Source organism: Polypterus senegalus, chromosome 5 (assembly GCF_016835505.1).
Source record: "Polypterus senegalus isolate Bchr_013 chromosome 5, ASM1683550v1, whole genome shotgun sequence".
Lineage (NCBI taxonomy): Eukaryota > Metazoa > Chordata > Cladistia > Polypteriformes > Polypteridae > Polypterus > Polypterus senegalus.
The window spans coordinates 204,565,062-204,587,546 of record NC_053158.1 but is presented as its reverse complement, the minus strand read 5'-3'; the positions used below and the strand labels follow the sequence as shown (position 1 = coordinate 204,587,546).

The 22,485-nt window shown below is 40.7% G+C and overlaps 1 protein-coding gene across 1 annotated transcript in view; it reads right to left on the bottom strand.

The window, feature by feature from the left end:
• Nucleotides 1-3,774: 3,774 nt before the first annotated feature.
• slc39a6 (solute carrier family 39 member 6) overlaps nt 3,775-22,485 on the bottom strand; it is a 72,760-nt gene continuing 54,049 nt past the window's right edge. Inside the window, exons 7-11 of the mRNA XM_039753999.1 lie at nt 21,534-21,621; nt 16,389-16,769; nt 11,523-11,603; nt 7,237-7,427; nt 3,775-4,471 (exon numbers count right to left, since the gene is read on the bottom strand). Of these exons, the coding sequence (XP_039609933.1) occupies nt 4,319-4,471; nt 7,237-7,427; nt 11,523-11,603; nt 16,389-16,769; nt 21,534-21,621 (894 nt within the window). The 3' untranslated portion in view covers nt 3,775-4,318. The remainder of the gene's footprint in view (nt 4,472-7,236; nt 7,428-11,522; nt 11,604-16,388; nt 16,770-21,533; nt 21,622-22,485) is intronic.

Genomic DNA, 22,485 nt, shown 5'->3' with positions numbered 1-22,485 from the left:
TGTGGTCGTGAACTGATGCAAAAGTTTGGCGAACTTTTTGGTCATAACCCGATCTGTACGTGGTCCGAGGTTTCACTGTATATGAAAGGGCAGAGCACACTGAGCTCCTTTAATGCGGGTTGTGACATCCTTTGCGTGTTCCAGAACTCTGTAATGGCCCATGTGGTGGGCCGGGCTGGGACAATACATCACTTCGAGAGAGGCCCTCTGAATCAACAAGTTCATTACAAAAGGCAGATTCAGTTACGAAAGGCCCCCTGGAGTTAGCAGTGGAGTGAGGATTGAAGACAGAACTAATGGCCATTATGAACAATGCTGCACATCCCCTCAAATCAGTGTGTTTACATGCCTTTCAATAACCTGATTATTCACACAAACCTGATTTCTGTTAAGAGGAATTCCGGCTATTGGCCTTTGAGAAATGGTGTATCATTCTAAACGATGTTCAGTCATTTCAGTTTGCCACTGGCGGACTCCAATCAAGTTCTAGAGACATCACAAGGAGAACTAAAATCACACAGGATTCACCTGAGGACAATTTGGAGTGCAACAAGTGAGGGCTTCTGAATACTTCTAGGAATGAGAGATTTCAGATTTTGATTTTTAATACATCAGAAAAACTTTGTGAAGCATTTTGTCACCTTGTCATTATGGGTTATTAGGTGTAGAATGATGGGCAAAAATGGCACATGTACAGTGGGGGGAAATAAGTTATTTGATCCCCTGCTGAATTTGTAGGTTTGCTCACTTAGAAAGAAATGAAAAGTCTTTAATTTTTATGGTAGTTTCACTTTAATGTAGAGAGACAGATTATCTACCACAATTCCGGAAAAAAAACACATTGCATAAAAGTTATAAATTGATTTGCATGTAATTAAGTGAAATAAGGATTTGATCCTCTACAGCCCAGCCAGAATTCTGACTCTCACAGATTGGCGATTACAATCAATCAATCAATCAATCAATCACAAATCCTCCTGATCTCAACTCGTGATGTGTATAAAGCTCATCTGTCCACAGAATCAATTTCTTCCATTCCAACCTCTCTACCACCATGGGCAAGAAGACCAAAGAGCTGTCAAAGGACAAGGCTGGAATGGGCTACAAGACTGTCAGCAAGAAACGTGGTGAGAAGATGACAACTGTTGATGCAGCCCCCCTGCCCAAGAAAGCCCATATACAGGCCTGGATGTTCACTGGTAAACTTAAGATGGACCTGTACATGGGCCTTCTCGGGCAGGGGGACCTTGTGGGTGCTGCAAGATTTCAATCTATTATGGCGTAGTGTGTTACCAATGGTGTTCTTTGAGGTCTGTGGTGGTCCCAGCTGCCCTCAGATCACTAACATGCTCCTCCCGTTGTGATATATGGCCGGCAGTTTATCCCGGCCAATACCCCCACACCACTAGATGGAGTCCTTCCTGCAACATGGATGGGCCCCGAATTCCAGCAGGGCATCATGGACACTGGAGTTTTACTTCACAGCCCTGCTGCATACCGTGGGGACCGCCAGGGGACACTGCAGGGAGGCACAGGGATTTGTATTTTCCATATAGCCAGGAAGTAGATAGATAGATAGATAGATAGATAGATAGATAGATAGATAGATAGATAGATAGATAGATAGATTTAGATAGATAGATAGATAGATATGAAAGGCACTATATAATAGATAGGCAGACAGACAAACAGAGGAAAGGCACTATATGATAGATAATGAAAGGCACTATATTATAAATAAATACATTGGGTAAATATGTGCTTTTGAATTAATTTTCTCTTCTGAAATGCACTATGTGATAGATAGATAGATAGATAGATAGATAGATAGAGTGAAAGGCACTATATAATAGATAGAGTGAAAGGTGCTATATAATTGATAGATAGATAGATAGATAGATAGATAGATAGATACTTTTAATAATCCCAAGGGGAAACGGACGAAATCCCATGGGGACGGATGAAATGAAGTACTTCTGGGCTGAAGAAAAAAAAGTTTTTATCTGACCCGGAAGCGCTTCTGGGTCAAGGACTATTTAAAGGACTGTGGGAAACCCAGTAGACTGAGCTGGATTTGGGCGAGTGTGACGGAGGTGCTGGGTGGAGAGGAGGATTGTTTATTGTATTGATTAGTGTTTTATTATTGTGTATAGTGGAGGTGTAGGTGCTATGTGCACATTATTGTATAAATAAATTCATTATTGGGACTTTTTACCTGGTGTTTTGGTGTGTTGTTTTGGCCTGATCCCTCACCTTTCTCATGATCATCATCGCCATGAGGCAAGAACTTGCATGGAGCTGTCAGACCGGGGGCGATTGATGGGTCATTTTACATTTTTTCCATTTTTGAATAATGGTGCCAACAGCTGTCACCTTCTCACCAAGCTTCTTACTGACGGTCTTGTAGCCCATTCTAGCCTTGTCCCTGACATCCTTTGACAGCTCTTTTGTCTTCTTGCCCATGGTGGTGGAGAAGTTGAAATGGAAAAAAATTGATTCTGTGGACAGGTGTGCTTCACACACATAACAAGTTACGATCACGAGTATTTGTCATTGATTGATTGATTGTAATCTGAGTGCCAATCTGTGGGAGCCAGAAATCTGGCTGTGTTGTATGAGGATCAAATCCCTATTTCTCTCAATGACATGCAAATCAATTTAGAACTTTTACGTAATGTGTTTTTTTCTGGATTTTTGGTTGATATTCTGTCTCTCTTCATTAAAAAGGAAACTACCACAAAAATGAGAGAGACTGTTCATTTCTTTGTAAGTGAGCAAACTTACAAATTCAGCCTGAGGTCAAATACTTATTTCCCCCACTGCATCAATAATAACTTAACCAGCCAAGTGTGTGGTAAGTGAAGGGGTCCGAGTACTTTGTGAACCCCCCCTGTATCAAATGTAAACTTGCACTCGTTACTTACAAGGTTTTTCCCTGGCTGAGCTCCATCTTACCTTCTTCACATTCTTCACGGTTACACTCCTCCAGGTTCTCCATGTGCTCGGCTCCTAACGGTCCCACAGACCAGACCTTTTTTTTTTTTTTCCTGGGGTGACAGATCATTCAGTGATGTGACCCACCCACGTTAGAAACTCCTTACCTCTATATTTACTTTCTTCCTTCAAAGCTAATTTGAAAATTTAACTTTTTTCACAACACTTTTCTTCAGCCTGAATTTTGTAACTCTGACAGGATTTGACTGTTAGGAATTGTGATTGGTTTATTTTTCTTAATATTCTGTAAAGCATCATTGGGTTTAAGAAAGATGCTATATAAATGAAAACAGTTATTACTACTACTACTACTACTACTATTATTATTAATAATGAAACTTGATACTCTAGTTAATCAAAGTGATATAAAACAAGCTGTCCAACTCCTGGCTCTACGCCATGTTTAACCATGGCGTAGACAGTGGTCTGAATGTTTCTGCTAACCTTCATTATGCCCTCCAGGCACATGGTAGACGCGTCTTTCTTGGCTGACTGCTCATTCATGTAGGCCAAAGACTTTTTCAGGTTATGCTCCTCTCACCTTTAGGTCTCTTCTGGATGATGAAGATGAAGCTGACTCCTAAACGTTGTCAAGGCCTGGTGGCTTTCAAGCTGGTCACCTCTAAAGAAAGGTTAGAAGTTTGGGGGAATACATCAGTGAGGACACAACTGAGGCAGCAAAAAAAAAAAAACCCGTCAAGAGTTAGGAATCCAACCCAGGAGAGCATCTTGCTATTGAAATGGGACAATGAAGTGAAGACAATAATTGGCATCGGCACGTGTTTTTGACAATAAGCACAGTATTTATTACGGGGAAAAGACAGAATAACAGTTACTGGCACCTGGTAATGGAGCGACGCTCACCTTACCATGTAACAAAAATGAATGGCTTTAAAAAACAAAGCACAATAAATATACCCATCGGTTATTTTCCTTAGTCTTTTGCACAACACTGTAAAAAAAAGACATGTACTCTTTTTAAACATAAGTGCTTATCAGTAATGAGGTCAGGGAGTCTTTCTCGTGTAATGTTAACAGTCTTCACAAGCAGGTCAGACTAAAGAAAAATCAGGACTGATAAATAAAATGATCTGCCGTCTTTTCTTCTGTGTTCTCTTCTTTAAGGATAAATGAGCACATCTACCATTTAATGTACGAAGAGCTACTCTACATAATAAGAGCCTCAACACAAGGAACGTAACAAAACAAACAGGCTTCACAAAAATATCCCTCTTCGACTAGTTAAAAGTAGAAATAAATATGTGTTAGTGAATCACTTAGACTGGGTACCAGTGGCTCTGATTTAATACTCAAGTTTGCACTGTTATAGTTCAACATCCAACAATATTTTGTCTTCAAATACGGCAATGACGAGCATGATCCCGAACCCCAGCAGAATTCCGGCATTCTGCAACAGGAAGTAACCGCAGTGGCTGAAGCCGTGATCGCCGGCGTCATTATGGAGCATCTCTGGGACCTGCAAGAATAGAAAGGGGGCAGTTGACGGACTGAATCAATGTGTTCATACTACTACAAATAACAATTACAAACTTATTTCAATGATATCTTTCATTCAAACAGCAAAGCTCAAAGGCAGGAGACAAGCCCAGCACTCACAAAAATACCGACACTCAGTCAGACGAGGTAGGCACTTGTAGTCACTAGTCAACATAACTGATACGTCTCCAGAATGTTCTGAACAAACTCACGTGGGTAAAGGAAGAGAGTGCAGAGACCACAAAGACAACGAACAGGCAGAGAGATTAATTCGATGTTCTAATGTGGGAATTTTTCCCAAGGGAAATTTACAGGAGGGGCTTCCACACACTGGCAGGGGAGCAGAACAGTATACCCACTGGGGCACACCTAACCTCAGCCTGGTTTCACATCAAACCAGCTGACTTCTGGGGTGGAGCTAAGTACTCACAGTTTCAAAATATATTAACAAATGCCCTGACAGGGAGAGGGTAACCGTAAACCCCTGGCAGTAAAATAAAGAGCACACAAAGAATCTTCATAAAAATAAAAGATTTATTTTACAAAATGCCACCGAAAAGGAATAAAGGATGTACCCAAAGGGCAATCCCAGAAGCAAACATGAGCCCCAACTGCAGTTCGCATACCAAGACAAGGTGGGAGCGGAGGATGCCATCATCTACATGCTACACCGATCCCTCTCCCACTTGGACAGAGGCAGTGGTGCTGTAAGAATTATGTTTCTGGACTTCTCTAGCACCTTCAACACCATCCAACCTCTGCTTCTTAGAGACAAGCTGACAGAGATGGGAGTAGACTCACACCTGGTGCCATTGATCGTGGACTATCTTACAGACAGACCTCAGTATGTGCGTCTCGGGAACTGCAGGTCTGACATTATGGTCAGCAGCACAGGAGCGCCGGTGGCGACTGGACTTTCTCCGGTCCTGTTCAGCCAACATACATGAGACTTCCAATACAACTCAGAGTCCTGCCACGTGCAAATGTTTGCTGACGACACTGCTATGGTGGGCTGCATCAGGAGTGGGCAGGAGGAGGAGTATAGGAACCTAATCAAGGACTTTGTTAAATGGTGCGACTCAAACCACCTACAACTGAACACCAGCAAAACCAAGGAGCTGGTGGTGGATTTTAGGAGGCCCAGGCCCCTCATGGACCCCGTGATCATCAGAGGTGACTGTGCAGAGGGTGCAGACCTGTAAATACCTGGGAGTGCAGCTGGATGATAAACTGGACTGGACTGTCAATACTGATGATCTGTGCAAGAGAGGACAGAGCCGACTATACTTCATTAGAAGTCTGGCGCCCTTCAACATCTGCAATAAGATGCTGCAGACGGTTCAGACGGTTGTGGAGAGTGCCCTCTTCTACATGGTGGTGTGCTGGGGAGACAGCATAAAGAAAAGGGATGCCACACGCCTGGACAAACTGGTGAGGAAGGCAGGCTCTATTGTAAGCACGGAGCTGGACAGTCTGATATCTGTGGCAGAGCGACGGGCGCCGAGCAGACAGAATCCTGCCAATCATGGAGAATCCACTGCATCCACTGAACAGGATCATCTCCAGGCAGAGGAGTAGCTTCAGCGACAGACTGAGGAGACCCCACACTATGCGACTCTTCAATTCCACCGGGGTTGGTAAACGTTAACATTATACAAAGTTATTGTCTGTTATACCTGCATTGTTATCACTTTTTAATTTAATATTGTTTTTTATCAGTATGCTGCTGCTGCTGGAGTATGGGAATTTCCCCTTGGGATTAATGAAGTATCTACCTGTCTTATCTATCTATGACAATGAACCACATTAGACCTCTATAGGTTTGGGGGTAAATGATTCAGGCATGAAGCCCCGCCTCTTGAAGGACCACCCAAAAAGTACAAGGGACCTGAAATTACACGTAACTACACATAGAAATGAAACTACATAATCATGAAAAATTATACACATTACATAAACAAATATAATATATAGGAAATACCTGAAATTTAACAAAGACAACAAAAAAGGAACTTAAACAGAGAATAACGTAACATAAACAAGCAGAACCTTAACCACTAAAGGGCCCAGTGTCACGTGTGGCACGAAAATAAAAATGTAATCAACATCAAGCAAATGGTAAAGACACTTTCAATATCTGATTTAGATATTTTTATAGAGCACTAAACTCAGTTTTTAATGCTGCTTTTTAAAATGACTAATCATAGATAGAGTTGGGTGGGCGGCACGGTGGCGCAGTGGGTAGCGCTGCTGCCTCTCAGTTAGGAGACCCATCTGGGTTCGCTTCCCGGGTCCTCCCTGTGTGGAGTTTGCATGTTCTCCCCGTGTCTGCGTGGGTTTCCTCCCACAGTCCAAAGACATGCAGGTTGGGTTCATTGACGATCCTAAATTGTCCCTAGTGTGTGCTTGGTGTGTGTGCCCTGCGGTGGGCTGGCACCCTGCCTGGGGTTTGTTTCCTGCCTTGCGCCCTGTGTTGGCTGAGATTGGCTCCAGCAGACCCCCGTGACCCTGTAGTTAAGATATAGCGGGTTGGATAATGGATGGATGGATAGAGTTGCTCTGTTTCAGACATCACCTTATATTGGCTGCCTTAGGATATATTCAGCTGTTAACGTATTCTAATGCACCTCCTCTTCATTCGTCTTACACAGGATCAGCATCTGTTACCAAACACACACACACACACACACACACCAGGCAGTCTTCCATGGAAACATCAGGCAATGGAAGAGGAAAGAAACTCACCATGTCAACAAGAGCCACATACATGAACAAGCCGGCAGTCAGAGCAAATACCCACATTGATATATTTTCAGCATAATGACCGATTAATATTCCAGTTATCATGCCAAGATAGCCCATCATTGCTGACAACAAGTTGTATAAGATAGCTTGCCTCACAGTCATGCCAGCTTTGAGCAGCACAGCAAAATCACCTAAAAAGGAAAAGAAAAATGTCAGGAAATTAAAAAAAAAAAATGTTTGAGACATAATTATCAAAAAATACTGGAAAATAAAAATGTCAGGAAAAAAAATGTGGCAGCTGAACAACACAACGCTAGAGTCCTCGGTTCAAATCTCAGTCCTGTCACCGTGCATGTTCTCTCTGTACTCATTTGGGTTTTCCCCCACATCCCCAAAAACACGTGTAATGGCTCAACTGGCAACTCGAAATTATCCCTCTCCTCTGAGATGGATTGGAAGTCCATTCAAGATAAGTCTCAGTCTTCTACCTGGTACTGCCAGGATGAGCCCTGGTGCTCCATGACCTTGGACTGCATAAGCAGGTTATAGGATGGATGGCTATCTGAAACCTAATAAATGAAATAACCACTTTAGCAGAGATGCCTAACCAGCCACTCAGTAGTGTATTTTGTCAGACCTTTTGTGATGTGTTCGCTTTTTCTGTATCCTCCCTTAGTATAATGCATGTTACTTCATAATATTCTGCCTAGGACCTATTTGGACTGCTTTGGCGTTATTCCGAATACGGCACACCCTATGAAGTGCTCTTATTCAATCATCCATCTTAATTGAAGGGCGTGTTTGTGTATCAGTGTTCATCCGGGGCTATGTCTGTTATATTCCATTTCGTATGAGATTCGTAAAGGCTAATGATTCTGATGCACCAGAATCAGCATCAGTTGGAATGAAAGATGCAAAGCATTTTATCACGACAAATGTTTGTGATGTGCCATCTGTTGGAATGAAAACTATAATGCATTTTATTACTACATGCATTACAAAATAAATTTTCAATTGATGATGCCCTGCAAATGTTAACACTGAATATACTAAGGTGTGCGGTATGTTGATTACATACATTTAAATTTATCCCAGACGGGTGTAGCACAGCTAATCACACAATAAAATTAATATGTACTATATATAGACTCACTTCAAATTAAGTGATAGTTAACTAACTTAATGTCAGACAGATGCAAATTATTCTAAAAAGTAGTAAAAATTCTGGTTTATTTAAGTTTGCACTACTCATTCTGTAAGCTGTGCAACTGGGCACCTTTCATGTGCTGCACAGCCTCTCTCTGGACTCGCTCTGTACCTGCTACTGATTTGTTGCAAAATGAATTTTCCCTCTTTCTGTTGCTTCTGTCATCACCTCCTTCTTCTTCATCTAACTATGAAAACTTTGTCACTCACCTGCAAAACACTGCCTACGGAAAGCTACAATGATACTAGGAATAATCTAAAAATGAAGTATTTGTTGTTTAAATGACTTTTTCAGTTTTACATTTATATTACACTAGGTGTGTAAGCCTGTGCTGTAAAAAGCCCAGGCTCCTAGAAACTATTGAAATCGTCAGAAAGAAAATTGAAATGCAGAGTCGGCGGTTTTCGTTTTGCGGACGTGCTTGCCCCTCTTGTCTATCAGCGGCTAAGCGAGTTTGTCTCCGATCCGTTTACTTGGGGCCGCCTTATCAGCTCTTTGAGCTTCATGCTGTAGCCTCGCATTTCCAGGCTGGACAGTCAGACTGACACACACATTTCCACGTGTAGATGTTTGCTGTGTATACATAATTTCTCCCATGGAGAAGTCGGGGCTTGATTTTACCGTATAATTTCCGGTATTTTATAATGTAGGTCGTATAAGTTGAATGCGGTAAACCCAAGCTATTGGATTACGACATGCTAATGCCCACCTGAGAGAGTAACCACGGAGCACCCTGCCTTTTTTTTTGTCTATGTAATGTGCCTACGTGACCACACAGTAATACCCAAACTATTCCGAAGCCATGTTTGCACTGCATCTCACACCATCATAAGAGCATCCCTTATCTACAATGGAGCGTTCGATCAGGAGAAAATATAAAGCTGGTTTTAAACTAAAAGTCGTTGAAGTGGCAAAAGAAAGTGGTAACTGCACCGCTGCAACAAAATTCAATGTGTCTGAGAAACTGGTGTGAGATTAGAGGAAGCAAGAAGATGGAGAGAAAAAAAAAAATGTAAGTGTATTTTTGAATGGGCGTATAAGTCAGGGTCTGATTTTTATGATCGATTTTATGGGTTTCAAGACCTGACCTACATGCGAGTATATACGGTATATAAAAGAGAGAGGGGTTAGGAGCAGGCGCTGATACAGCACATTGTCACTCCCACTACATGACAAACCAAGTCAGGATCCCAGATTAGGACCCGAGTGCAGCCATGCAACGAGTGACACCTCAGCACCACACTAGTTCAGATGGAATGGAACCAATGTGAGTTTTTTTTATGGTGGCCGAAGTGCCAATTTTGCCATCAACCTTCAGGTTGGAAGGCCTACATGCAGGGCTGGATGGAGATTGATGTCATACCCAGGACGGGGCAATTGCAGGTTAAGGGCCTTGCTCAAGGGCCCAACGAAGTTGAGTCACTTTTGGACCAACAACCTTCCAATTGCCAGTGCCAATCCCTAGCCTTAGAGCCACCACACCACTCTGTATATATAAGACTAGTTTATTAATTATAGAGCTTGGCGTGGTGTGAGCGTTGAATGAAAAATACTGGCAAAGATAACATCATTAACATGCTTACTGACATATTGACATACTACCCAGTACTTACTGTACACATGAAGACACAGCAAATTTTCCTTTATGTAAATTTCTAGTTAGTATGTAGGTCTGTAGGACGGTAGTGAGACCAGCTGTGTTATATGGGTTGGAGACGGGGGCACTGACCAGAAAGACAGGAGACAGAGCTGGGGGTGGCAGAGTTAAAGATGTTAAGATTTGAATTGGGTGTGACGAGAGGAGGAGAGGTAGAGGTTAGGAGCGGACACTGATACAGTGCATTGCTGCACCCACCACACGACAAACTAACTCAGGATCCAGATTAGGATCCGAGTGCAGCCATGCAATGGGTGATGCCTCAGCACCACACGAGTTCAGATGGAGTGGAACAGTGTGAGGCTTTTTATGGTGGCTGGAGTGCCAATTATGCCACAAACCCCCAAGTGTTTCCCTGCAGGTTGGAGGGAGCTACATGCAAGGATGGATGCAGATTAACGTCATACCCAGGACGGAGCAATTGCAGGTTATGGGCCTTGCTCAAGGGCCCAACAGAGCAGAGACCCTTTTGACATTTAATGGGATTCGAACCGGCAACCTTCTGATTGCCAGTGCAGATCCCTAACCTCAGAGCCACCACTCCGACTTTGACGGGTATGACGAGGATGGAAAAGATTAGGAACAAGAACATTAGAGGTTTGGACGGTTGGGAGACAAAGTCAGAGAGGCGAGATTGTGTTGGTTTGGACATGTGCAGAGGAGAGATGAGGGGTATATTGGGAGAAGGATGCTAAGGATAGAGGAAAAGAGGAAGGCCTAAGAGAAGGTTTATGGATGTGGTGAGGAAGAATAGGCAGAGCAAGATGACGAGGACAGGAAGATATGAAAAAAGATGATCCACTGTGGCAACCACTAAAGGGAGCAGCCGAATGAAGAAGATGATGTAGGGATTTGAGCAATAAAGCTATCACGTAGCTCAAGATGTGCCTGTACATTGATTTCAATGGCATGATGTACAATATACAGGATGGCACTGCCTGAGACTAATAAATACTGGACCTGAGATGTTTCATTTCAAGGAGAATAACGATGTGTGGTGTAGTGGTTAAGGCTCTGGACTTCAAACCCTGAGGTTGTAGGTTCAAATCCCTGAGTAAGTCACCTGACCTGTCTGTCCTCCAATTGGAAATCCAAAAAAGAAACATAACCAATTGTATCATAAAGGTTGTAAGTTGTCTTGGATAAAGGCGTCCGCCAAATAAGTAAATGTAAAAATGCAGAACTTTAATCTGTGGGAATTAACTTAAATTTGCCACACAAACAGTTGAAAGAATTTGATCAGGACAATACAATTTGCACACTAAGGACTGGAAGCTGTAATAAAAAACATTTATTGGTTTAACTATACAGTATGTGTAACAACCCCAGGGGATCTGGTGTCATAAAAGTAAAAGCAAAGCACATGCTTATCTCTAAATGTTTAAAAAAACAAAAACAAAAAAAACACCTGGCAAGACTCACCTAACTCGTGAGGCAGTTCATGACAAAAAACGGCAACTGACGTGCTCAATCCACTCGAGATCCCTTCTGAAAATGCAGCACCTGTGTAAAGACAATTTGACATCTGAATGAGTTTTCAGCTGGCAAATAAATTTGTCATAAATACAGTAAAGTAATGAACTGCATGCATGCATATATATTTCAGAATATTCCAAATGGGCCTTCTTCAGGGAACAACTAATAGGTTACAACCTACAGAGGTTCTGCAGCAATTCAAGTAAATTAAGCCTTACTGGTTGAAGTAAACAATTTGCACAGGTGTCCCACCTTCTGTTGATTACTTAAAAACCCAATGGAGCAGACTGTGTTACTACACTTGCTGGACACTTGGACAATTTTCTAGTGATAATGGCAAGAAAATGGCAATTAACAAGTGAACGAGACAGAGCATCACGACCCTAAGAAGTGCAGGCCTTTCATTTAGACAAATTGTGCAAAAAAAAAAAAATAATAATAATAATAATAATAAAAATCAAAGTGTCATTTGTGAAATTCTGAAATTTCCTTTTTTCAGTTTTTGCTAATTTACACTTTAACAATTTAAACCTCTGGCAGTTTACTGCCTACCTTTTCACCCTTTTTGGTCATTCATTGCATTTCAACTGATTCAATTTAAAGAAAAACTTGGTCATGCTTAGTAAGACCCTCTTTGGCGAGTGTCATCCATTCACCCTTGGAAAAACCTTCTAACTGTGCAAGATTCTTGGGCCATCTTGCATGCACTGCACTTTCTGAGATCTCTCCACACATTTTCAATGATGTTTAGGTCGGCGGACTGTCAGGGCCTTGTTTCTCAAGACCAACATTTGCTCATTCTGGCCACAAAGTTCTATTTTGACTTCATCAGACCATGGGACTTGTTTCCAAAATACATCAGGCTTGTTTAGGTGTTCAATTGCAAACTTTAGGTCATGAATTTTGTGGCGAGGATACAGGAAAGGTCTTCTTCTGCTGACTCCATAATGAAGGTCATATTTCTTCACAACAGACCACCACTTCAGAGTCAGCTAAATCTTCCTTAAGGTTTTATGCAGTCAAACTGGGTTTTTTATTTGCATTTCTAGTGATCCAACGAGCAGTTCTTTCTTTTCTTGGCCTTCCAGACCTCAACTTGACCTCCACCATTCCTTGTAATTTCCATTTCTTACTAACTTTACAAACTGAGCAAACGGAGACCTGAAAACATTTTGCTATCTTCTTGTTGCATTCTCCTGCTTTGTGAGCCTCAATTCTTTTATTTTTCAGAGTGCTAGGTGGCTCCTTAGAGGAGCTCATGGCTGCTGATTGCTGGGATGAGGTTTGAGGAGTCAGAAAATGTATACAGCTTTGAAATTTACATCACCTGGAGTTTCCTAACAATGACTGTGAATGAGCCATAGTCCTAATGAGCTAATGAAGGACCTGAGACCACCTTGGGACAAGTTATCTAAATATCTTGGGTTGTCCAAAATTTTGCATGCTGCTCCTTTCGTTTTTTTCACTGTGAAATTGTACAAAACAAAAACAACACACTTATCTCTAATAAAATACTGAAAAGAAACGTGTCATCTTTATGCCTTTTTGTTGATCAGTTCATCTTCTGCTCACTGAATTATTCACCGTAACAGACATTTTAATCAAGGGTGCCCACATTTTTGCACACCACTGTATACTGTATATAAGGGGTTTTGCGTTCTGTTCCTGTGGACATTAGGCCTAATAACTTGATTCTGTATGTAAGTCTGAACTTGCACTAAAATGTCTTGTTAAAGGAAAAATCAGCAAAACACCTGCTTTTTTATTTATTTTACATAAAACACATTTAAAACCTATTAATAAAGGGACAATGAAGGAATATTACTGTACTTAAAATTACAAAACACAAATAATTTAACCTAAACTGAATCACGACTATGTAAAGTGTTTCCACCTTATGTTTAAACATGTATATTTTTGAGAATGACACAGTACCTCATGGAATAGGAAAGGGCAGAATGATGGCATGAAAACACAACACAGATGATTGATCCCTCAGCAGAGACATGCTGGGAGTGTCACATCCTTCTCCTTGTAGTTTTACTCTCCGAGACAAAATGGCTACAAGGCGTACTTAGGCTGTTGGTTAATAAGAAGCACTGGCTTCTACCACTCAGCTAAACAGACAGCTGTCAATCTAGTCGCTTACCTGTTGACAGAGCTTTCTGTGCCGCTGGTTAAATATGGTGACGCATTAGCACAACAACAACATTTATCTATATAGCACATTTTTATACAAATGATGTAGCTCAAAGTGCTTTACAAGATACAGAAAGGGAAAAAAGGCAAGATAAATAAGAAAATTGAATTAGGCAACACTAATTAACAGAATAAAAGTAAGGTCCAATGGCCAGGGAGGACAGAAAAAAAAAAAACCTTGAGATGGCTGGAGAAAAAAATGCTAATCCGCAGGGTTTCCGAGGCCAAGAGACAACCCAGCCCCCTCCAGGGATTCTACCTAACATAAAATACCTCATTGTATTCAGGGTTCACATGGTAGAACTTGATGATGACGGTCATGTGGACTTCTGGCCTTAAATCAATCAATGTAGCGACATCACCGTGCTTTGATCAGGTGGCGGTGGTGAAGATCGCCAGACAGATCCGGACAAGAAAACAAAATGATTGAAAACGGTGACAAAAGCCCATAAGACTCACTATGAAGAGTTTGTGCAGTTTAAAGACTTAAAAAGCTCTACAGGAGATGAGAACAATTTGTAAAAAGCTTCTTGATGGTAACTAATCAACTGTTTGTTTTTGACCAAACATACTCATTTATTCTGCCTTGTGTTACACTGAATGGCTAGAATGGTAGAAGACAGGACATTGTGTTCTATGGCTTGCCAAGTTCCCTGAAAATGCTGAAGAAATGGCTTTATGTTTAAACTGAGACTTTTGAGAAAGGCTCTTAACCTGAAAATTGCTCAAGGGTGGCTGTACAATATAATGGCTGACCCTGTGCACTGACCCCTCAAAGGCCATGCAAAAAAGACAATTTCCCCTCAAGGATTAACGGAAATCGAATCAAATGTAACACTTGTGGGCAGGATAGTTTTTCATCCAGATGGAGCAGTGTGTGAAGGTGTCTGAATGAGATGTGTCCTCGTTTGGGGACATGTTAAATCTATTGTTTACTTATCTGTCATCGCTTCGCTCGCCAAACCCCGGCTTTGGTTAACCCAAAATACATTTTAAAGAGATTGTTATTTTCATGGGAATTGTTACATATGCATTATGTTCACTTTTACTTTAAAACTTAACAGTAAAAACAATACTCGGAATGAACTGTTCTTCAAGATTACATTGAATTTTGATTCCTTGTTTGTTCTTACATTGTGATAATGCAACATATAACTGGCCGTGAATGAATATTGTGTCTTTCTCTCTTATAAGTAAACGTTTTTGAATGTTTTTCCTTAGGATTTGTTAATTGTCACTTCTCTATGAAGTTCTACCTTGTCTTTTATTTCTGACCCTGATTGGACCTGTGAGTTTTTCTGTTCCACTTGTTCCAGGCTGATTATTACTTTCCTTATTTTCTGAATTTGCACATAGATTCTTATTGTTCTTTTTTTCCTTCTTTTTAGCATTCTTTTCTCTCCAGCATTTTTCTGTCTCTTTTCACCGCATAGATTTTTCTTCTTTGCTTAGTCGTTTATGAAGTTGTACTTTGTCTTTTACTCTGTGTCTTTTATTTCTGACCCCATTTGCTTGCTCTTCTTCACTTATTCATTTTTGTAGTTCTACTTTGTCTTTTATTTCTGACCCAGACTCGTCTTTTTTCTTTGCTTAGTCATTTATGAAGTTCAATTTTCTCTTTTAATAATTGTCTTTTATTTGTGACCCCGTTTGGACCAACTCGTTTTTCAAATTTACTTGGTCCGGACTGATTATTACTTTCCTTATTTTCCGAATTTGCACATAGATGATTATGCGTCTTAATTGCTTTTTTTGTGCATTTTTTACTCTCCACCGCTTTTTGGTGTCTTTTCGACGTGCAGATCTTTCTTCTTCGCCACATCTTTGCTCTAATTTCTTTTATACAGAATTTGCATTCTTTTCTCTCCATCGCTTTTGTGTTTCTTTTCGTCGCGCCTCTCTGCTTCACTTAGTTGTGGTCATGTCTTCTTTAACTTTTCTTTTTTTTTGTTTGTTCCTTCGCTAAGTCTTTGCTTTTATTCCTTTTTTCCCCAAATTTGCATTCTTTTCTCTCCATTGCTCAAATCTGTCTGACATGGATGTCAGTATGACGTGACCTGACCATGTCGCATGTTGTCGCGGGATGTGAAATTGTCTCTCTGTCTCTCTTCAAAAGATCTCGTCTCGTCCCAAGTTTTTTTTATATAATAGAGAGACATAACATACTGAAACTGCCCAGAGGGGACTGGGCGGTCTCATGGTCTGGAATCCCTACAGATTTTATTTTTTCTCCAGCCGTCTAGAGTTTTTTTGTTTTTTCTGTCCCCCCTGGCCATTGAACCTTACTCTTATTCGATGTTAATGTTGATTTATTTTGTTTTGTAATTGTGTCTTTCATTTTTCTATTCTTTAATATGTAAAGCACTTTGAGCTACTGTTTGTATGAAAATGTGCTATAGAAATAAATGTTGTTGTTGTTGAAACTTTTAAAGATTTTTTTTTTCACCTGCAGAATACAAGTCCTTATTATTCTACACTGCACAAGGACTCTGCAATGACCCTGTATATGCATCAGAAAGGATAGTTTAGAAATATAAGGAAAAAATAGAAATAAGCACATAATAAACAGAAGATGTTTAGAGATGCAGCACTTGGAGTATAAACTTAATTTACCTATGGCTAGTCCGTCACTGAAATTGTGCAGGCCATCTCCCATGATGATCATCCAGGCCAAGGTGGCGATGCCGGCACCTTTAAACTGCTCCCGAGAATAGTGGTGACTGTGGCTATGAGGGTGGTGGTTCTGCGAATGATGGTGGTGCAGAATATGGTGATAGTCATGGTGATGATGATGGAGGTCATCAGCCTGACCAATTGTGTCATGGAAATGAGAGTGGCACTTGTTTTCACAGTCCTGGGCGGTGTACTCATTGTAGCCATCCTGGGTGAGTGTCGGAGCCAGCATAACCTCCTCTTCTTCAGGTGTCCCCGAAGAATGTTGAGCAGCGAACTGAGCCTGGTTAATGAAGTCGTTTTCAAAATTATTCTCTGCATCTGAAAGGGTAACAGAAAATATGACATGAGCCACAGATGCTTAAAGCTGTTAGTATTACCAACGTCTCTTGTATTGCGAGTCTGTTTTCTTCATTACTATTTTCAGCTATACAATTAAAATGTCGTATAGCCAATAAACTGAATTCTCGAGTTCCCACTTCTCTAGTACTTACCAAGACCTCGTCTCTGCAGTGGAACTGTTTTGATAGTCCTGCTTTTACTAGCATGAAAAAATAAAAGCATAATGAAGATTTTTAACAAGGAAGGAACAGGAGCACCATGACACTTTTATGAAAGTGAAAATTAAGAATGCTTTAAACTTTCAGAAGACGGAGAACAATATGCACCAGTTAATAATAAAGGCAGCCACCAGACAGTAAGTAACCAACTACACACTGCTGTGATGATTGTAAGCTGTTGGATATTTGACGTAATTAAGAATCAGTACAAACATATGACACAAGGACATCTCTAATCATCATTAGCCAACAGCCCACACAAGCAGCAAATTCGACTACCGACGGACTGGGACACGTTCAGATTATCTTAAACTACTCTTAAGGTCAACATGTTAATCTTGTGCATCTCATAGCTTGTGGATACAATACAGTAAAGTACCAGAACAGGCAGTTTCTATACTCTGTTTTGATGCCCGAGGTCATAGATATAAAAAGGTAGTGTAACATACAAGGGATCTGGGGGCATTAGGTTACGTCTACATAACAAAGAGTGTAAAGTGGAGAACACGGTCAGCCTTGGACCCTACCAAGACAAAACAACACATGACAATAGACTTGATTTAAGCAATTTCAACTTCTCAAGGGAGTGGGAAGGTTTGTAGTGGCTTATATCACGTTGCTACTTATTCCTCTCAATTTCTCCTACTAGGAGGCTCCACCCCCTGCTCGCTTCGCTTGCCCACCAACGGATTTGGTTAACCGGATATACAATTTAAAGAGTTTTGTTATTTTCATGGGAATTGATACATATGAATTATTTTCACTTTTATTTTTAAACTTTAGTAAAAACAATATTTGGAATTTTGATTCCGTGTTTGGACTTACATCGTGACAACACAACGTTTAACTGCCTGTGAGTGAATATCGTTTCTTTATTTATAATAAGTAAAATTACTTTTTCGAATGTTTGTCCATGCTCTTTCTTCTTCGCTTAGTTGTTGACATGTCAACTAGAATGTATAAAATTACTGTCCTAATAAAATTTATAAGAGCTGAGAGCACAAGAAATGTGTCTGACACAAGCATTCACACGACTGAGAGGTTAGATGACCGTGGTCTTGTTTGAAAATAGTTGTAAGTAGGGCCTGACTTGAAAGAATTTCATGTTAAAAGTCTCCGTCTCAGCATTGGTGATTCTAAATTGTCCCTAGTGTGTGCTTGGTGTGTGTGTGTGTGTGCCCTGTCTGGGGTTTGTTTCCTGCCTTGCGCCCTGTGTTGGCTGGGATTGTCTCCAGCAGACCCCCGTGACCCTGTAGTTAGGATATAGCAGGTTGGATAATGCTTGGATGGAAGTCTCCGTCTCACGAGAATTCATACTGTGTCAACGTTTTTGGAATCTTTTAATTCTTGCTGGCAATACGAATTAGCCGATCTACAAGTCTCCGACTTAAAGCTTAAATCCGAACAATATAATCAATCTCTTTTCGCTGTTCCGTTATTTCACCGAGTAATAATTTCCGCTTGTTTGCACTAATGCCATCTTATAAGTGACAGTGAAAGCCCACAGAAGATGTCATCTGCAGTTTATTATTTACAGAAAACAAGAGAAGCAGAGGATGTGCTGCGATTATGACAGCTCTAGTCAAAGCTGCAAGTGTGCTGCGGTCAATGGATGTGTGACTGGAATCAAGGCTGGTGAGATACCATCCTGCTAGGATCGCTCAGTGACCAGTTGCTGAATGTTGTCTCTCTCATTTTTCTATATTTATTGTAAGAGCCAAACCTGGTAACTTAATTTTAATGGTAGAACGTTACTGCATAATCGGAATAGAATTATAAGCCTCACGTAGCTATAGACATAATGGAAGATTCTGTTTTACCGACTATAAGCTAACGTGTTAATAGAATGTTCTTAATGCTCTGCTATAGTCTTGTATTTTGGACAACAGAATGATCTCTGATTGTACTTAGACAGCTAGAGACAAATATGAAGTGGCAGACAGAAAGCAATAGAGGCATATGGCTTTATGACTGTGTGTATGATATGTACATACTGTATGTTAAAATAAAGTTTATACAGAAACTTCAGGAAATGTAAAAAAAAAAAAAAAACACACTAAAGCCTCAAGCAAAACATTTTGCTTTGAATTTCACTGAAACATTTAAAATGAGGACGACTGAATGCTGAAATTTCGTTGTATACAAGTGATATTAATTGCTCAATCCGTTCTATTGGCTGCATGTTTTTGGAAACTCTCAACAAACGCAGCTACATTTATGAAAGGCTGAAGCCCCTCTGAGTGCTGAAAAGAAAGCAGAGGAGATTTCAAAAATATTTAGCCCTCCAAAAGTGCATTAGAGCTGGCGTTATGGTATATTGCCACTGGTACTGGCTGTAGTGCCTTATCAGGTCTTTCTGGAATAAATAAACCATCAGTGAGCCAGCGAGTCTGGGATGTGTGCTGTGCTCTCTAATCAGCTCTGCAGAAGACATACAGTGATCCCTCCTCGATCGCGGGGGAAAGATGAAAATCCACAAAGTAAAAACCATATGTTTAATTGGTTATTTTTATATATTTTAAGCCCTTATAAACTCTCCCACACTCTTATAAACATTTCCCGCGCAGTTATACAGCATAAACCCTTTGTATTCTCTTAGATATTAGGTAAGATTCGTTGAAATTATGTATGTAAACACGCTGTTTATATGCAGTAAAACCTAAATGTTATTTTAAAGATATCGAGCGTCTCCGATATCACATATGTTACAGCCATTACGATAGACAGGCCATCAGCAATAAATAGGTACAATGCAAGAGAAATTGAATACAGTAAAATGTGTGTACTGTTACAGTAAACGTACGTACATGTACTAAGTACGTACAAAATTAGTTATGGGTACTCCCCGACAATGAAACAATGACTTGCCCGATAACGATGAGTTTAATTTTAACAAAGGAGAGCGTCTTCTAAAGGAGCCTCTTCAATCGACTGTGTAGCACCGCCGTTGTCGTCTGGAGTTTCTTCTTCCACTGAAGGTGTACTTGGCGGTGTTTTGTGGGTAAGGAACATCGTGGTGGGCAGTTGCTTTTTCATTTGTTTAAGGAGGTTTTTATACACTTCCATGGCGTCGTCAAGAGCATTTCTAAATTGCAAAGAACCGATCATTTGCGGGTCCCATTTTTCAATCGATATCTGAAGATCTTTTGCCATTCGTAGAATGGTCGCGAGATGCTCGAGAGTTAGGCCGGCGTCTTCTTCCTGTGCTGGGTCCGCTTGTTCCTTATCTTCCTCGCTTGCTGACTTGGTCATCTCGGGCATATCTTTGTCGCTCAGCGTCTCGGAGTGGGCATCAAGCAGCTCATTGACGAAACTTAACTCTTTACACAGCGAAACGCGTTGATGCTGAAGGAGCGAGACGAGATTTCCTGGTTAACGCAAAGCGGAATTGAATTCTGCGCTCCGTCGTTGAGCCACTCAGCACCCAGGAACTTAACCACGTGGTCTGATTGGGTAGCTTCTTAGCCATCTGCCAATAGCGTCCCTTGTATAAAATCAACTGGGCAAACCAACTGAGGAAGCATGTACCAGAAGTAAAAAGATCCATTGTCCGCAGAAACACGCGAACCAGCGAAAAACCTGCGATATATATTTAAATATGCTTACATATAAAATCCGCGATAGAGTGAAGCTGCGAAAGTCGAAGCGCGATATAGCGAGGGATTACTGTACTTATATGGCTATCAATAGTGTGGAGGTGCAATGGATGAATTATGGATCCTGTCACTGTCCCGAAAAGTATTTAACACAGATGATAAAATTTGTTCGACAGTTATCTTATCCAAAGATCTTGACTATACATTGTTCTCCTCTCTTGCTAAATGAATCTTACCTTGAAGATGTCTATTCATTTTTTATATTGAAGATCTCCCACTTAAAGGTTTTCCAATGTTGTTCCTGTCCTAGTGTCTATATAAACACAGGGAACTTACATCTTGCATGAAGAAGGCGTCTCAAAAGCCTGGATATTGTTATCTTTTTTAATTGGTCAATAAATGGTGTAATTTTGCTTGACTTCCTACTACATTCACAATGGCTAACACAGTACAACACCCTAGTACTAATAAATCAAAGAGAATAACCGAGGGACGTGAGGAAGCATAAGGTTCACACGTGACTATCTGGTATATGCACTCGGCTTGTCTTTCATTAATAAAGGCAGTCATTACAGATTAACATCACAGGTTTTATCTCTGAGGTGGTATAGAGGATTGAGAGATCGGAGTAATTAACATGCAGTTTGAAAGCTAACAAACATTTGTTGTCTCCAGTGTTACATTCTCATGCTCAGCCTTGCTAACGTGCATTTCAACGCACTGACAGAAGAGTTCAGTGCTACACATATCACATTGTGGGATGCAAAACCTTGTAGTCAACCAAGAACGAGTCCAAAATTAAGGTGAACTAAGCATGGCCATGCAACAATAGAAACACACACATGTCCAACCTGTAAAAAGAACATCAGGTTGAAGTAGTAACATAACTATCTCCCTTTGTCTGCACGTAGGATCAAAAATGACCTTACCCTCAGATGTTTTAATGTTAAGGTCTTCTTTATCTTTCTGTCTGTTCTCTTTGGCTTCCTCTTCACCAGCATCCCATTTCTTGTGATTCTAGGAAAAATGTTGAGTATAATAAATAAAAGATAATGGAACTTTTAAGTGAGCATGACATGATACAGCAAAATTTGAATGTACAGTGGATTCAGAAAGTTTCCAGATCCACTTTACTTTTTTTATTTTTTCACATTTTGCTAAACTCGTTTAAATTCTTCTTCCCCCTCACTACAACACTCAATACCCTAAAATGACAAAACTTTAACAGGACTTTTACAAGTGTAGTAAGAATTAAAAACTGACAAATCACACTAACACAAGTGTTCTGACCATTTACTCATAAAATTGAAATTTGGCTCAGGTGCAGCCCATTCTATTGAACATCCAGATGCTTCTACACCTTGTTTGGAGTCCACCTGTGGTCAATCCAACTGACTGGACAATATTAGGAATGGCACACACCTGTCTACAGAAGGTCTTACAGTTGATAAAAAGCAAGCCATGGGGTCAAAGGACCCGCCAGCAGTGCTTAGAGACGGGATTGTGTTGAGGCACGGATTTGGAGAAGGCTACAAAAATTCCTGCAGAACTGAAGGCTTCCAAGGGCAGAAATCTGGAACAACCATTAATCTTCCTATATTGCAGGCATGAGCAATCACCTTGTTAAGAGAGGTGATCAAGAACCCAATAGTCACTCTGCCTGAGCTCCAGAGAGAACCTGTGTGGACATCAGATAAACAACCATCACTGCAACGCTCCACCGATCGGGGCTTTACGACAGAGGGGGCTAGCAGAAGCCTTTCCCCAATAAAGGACATACGGAAGTCTGCTTGAATTTTATGATGAAACCATTATTGGTGTCATGTCTGCAAGAAACGTGGCACCGCTCATCACCAACACAATACTATTCTAACTGTGAAG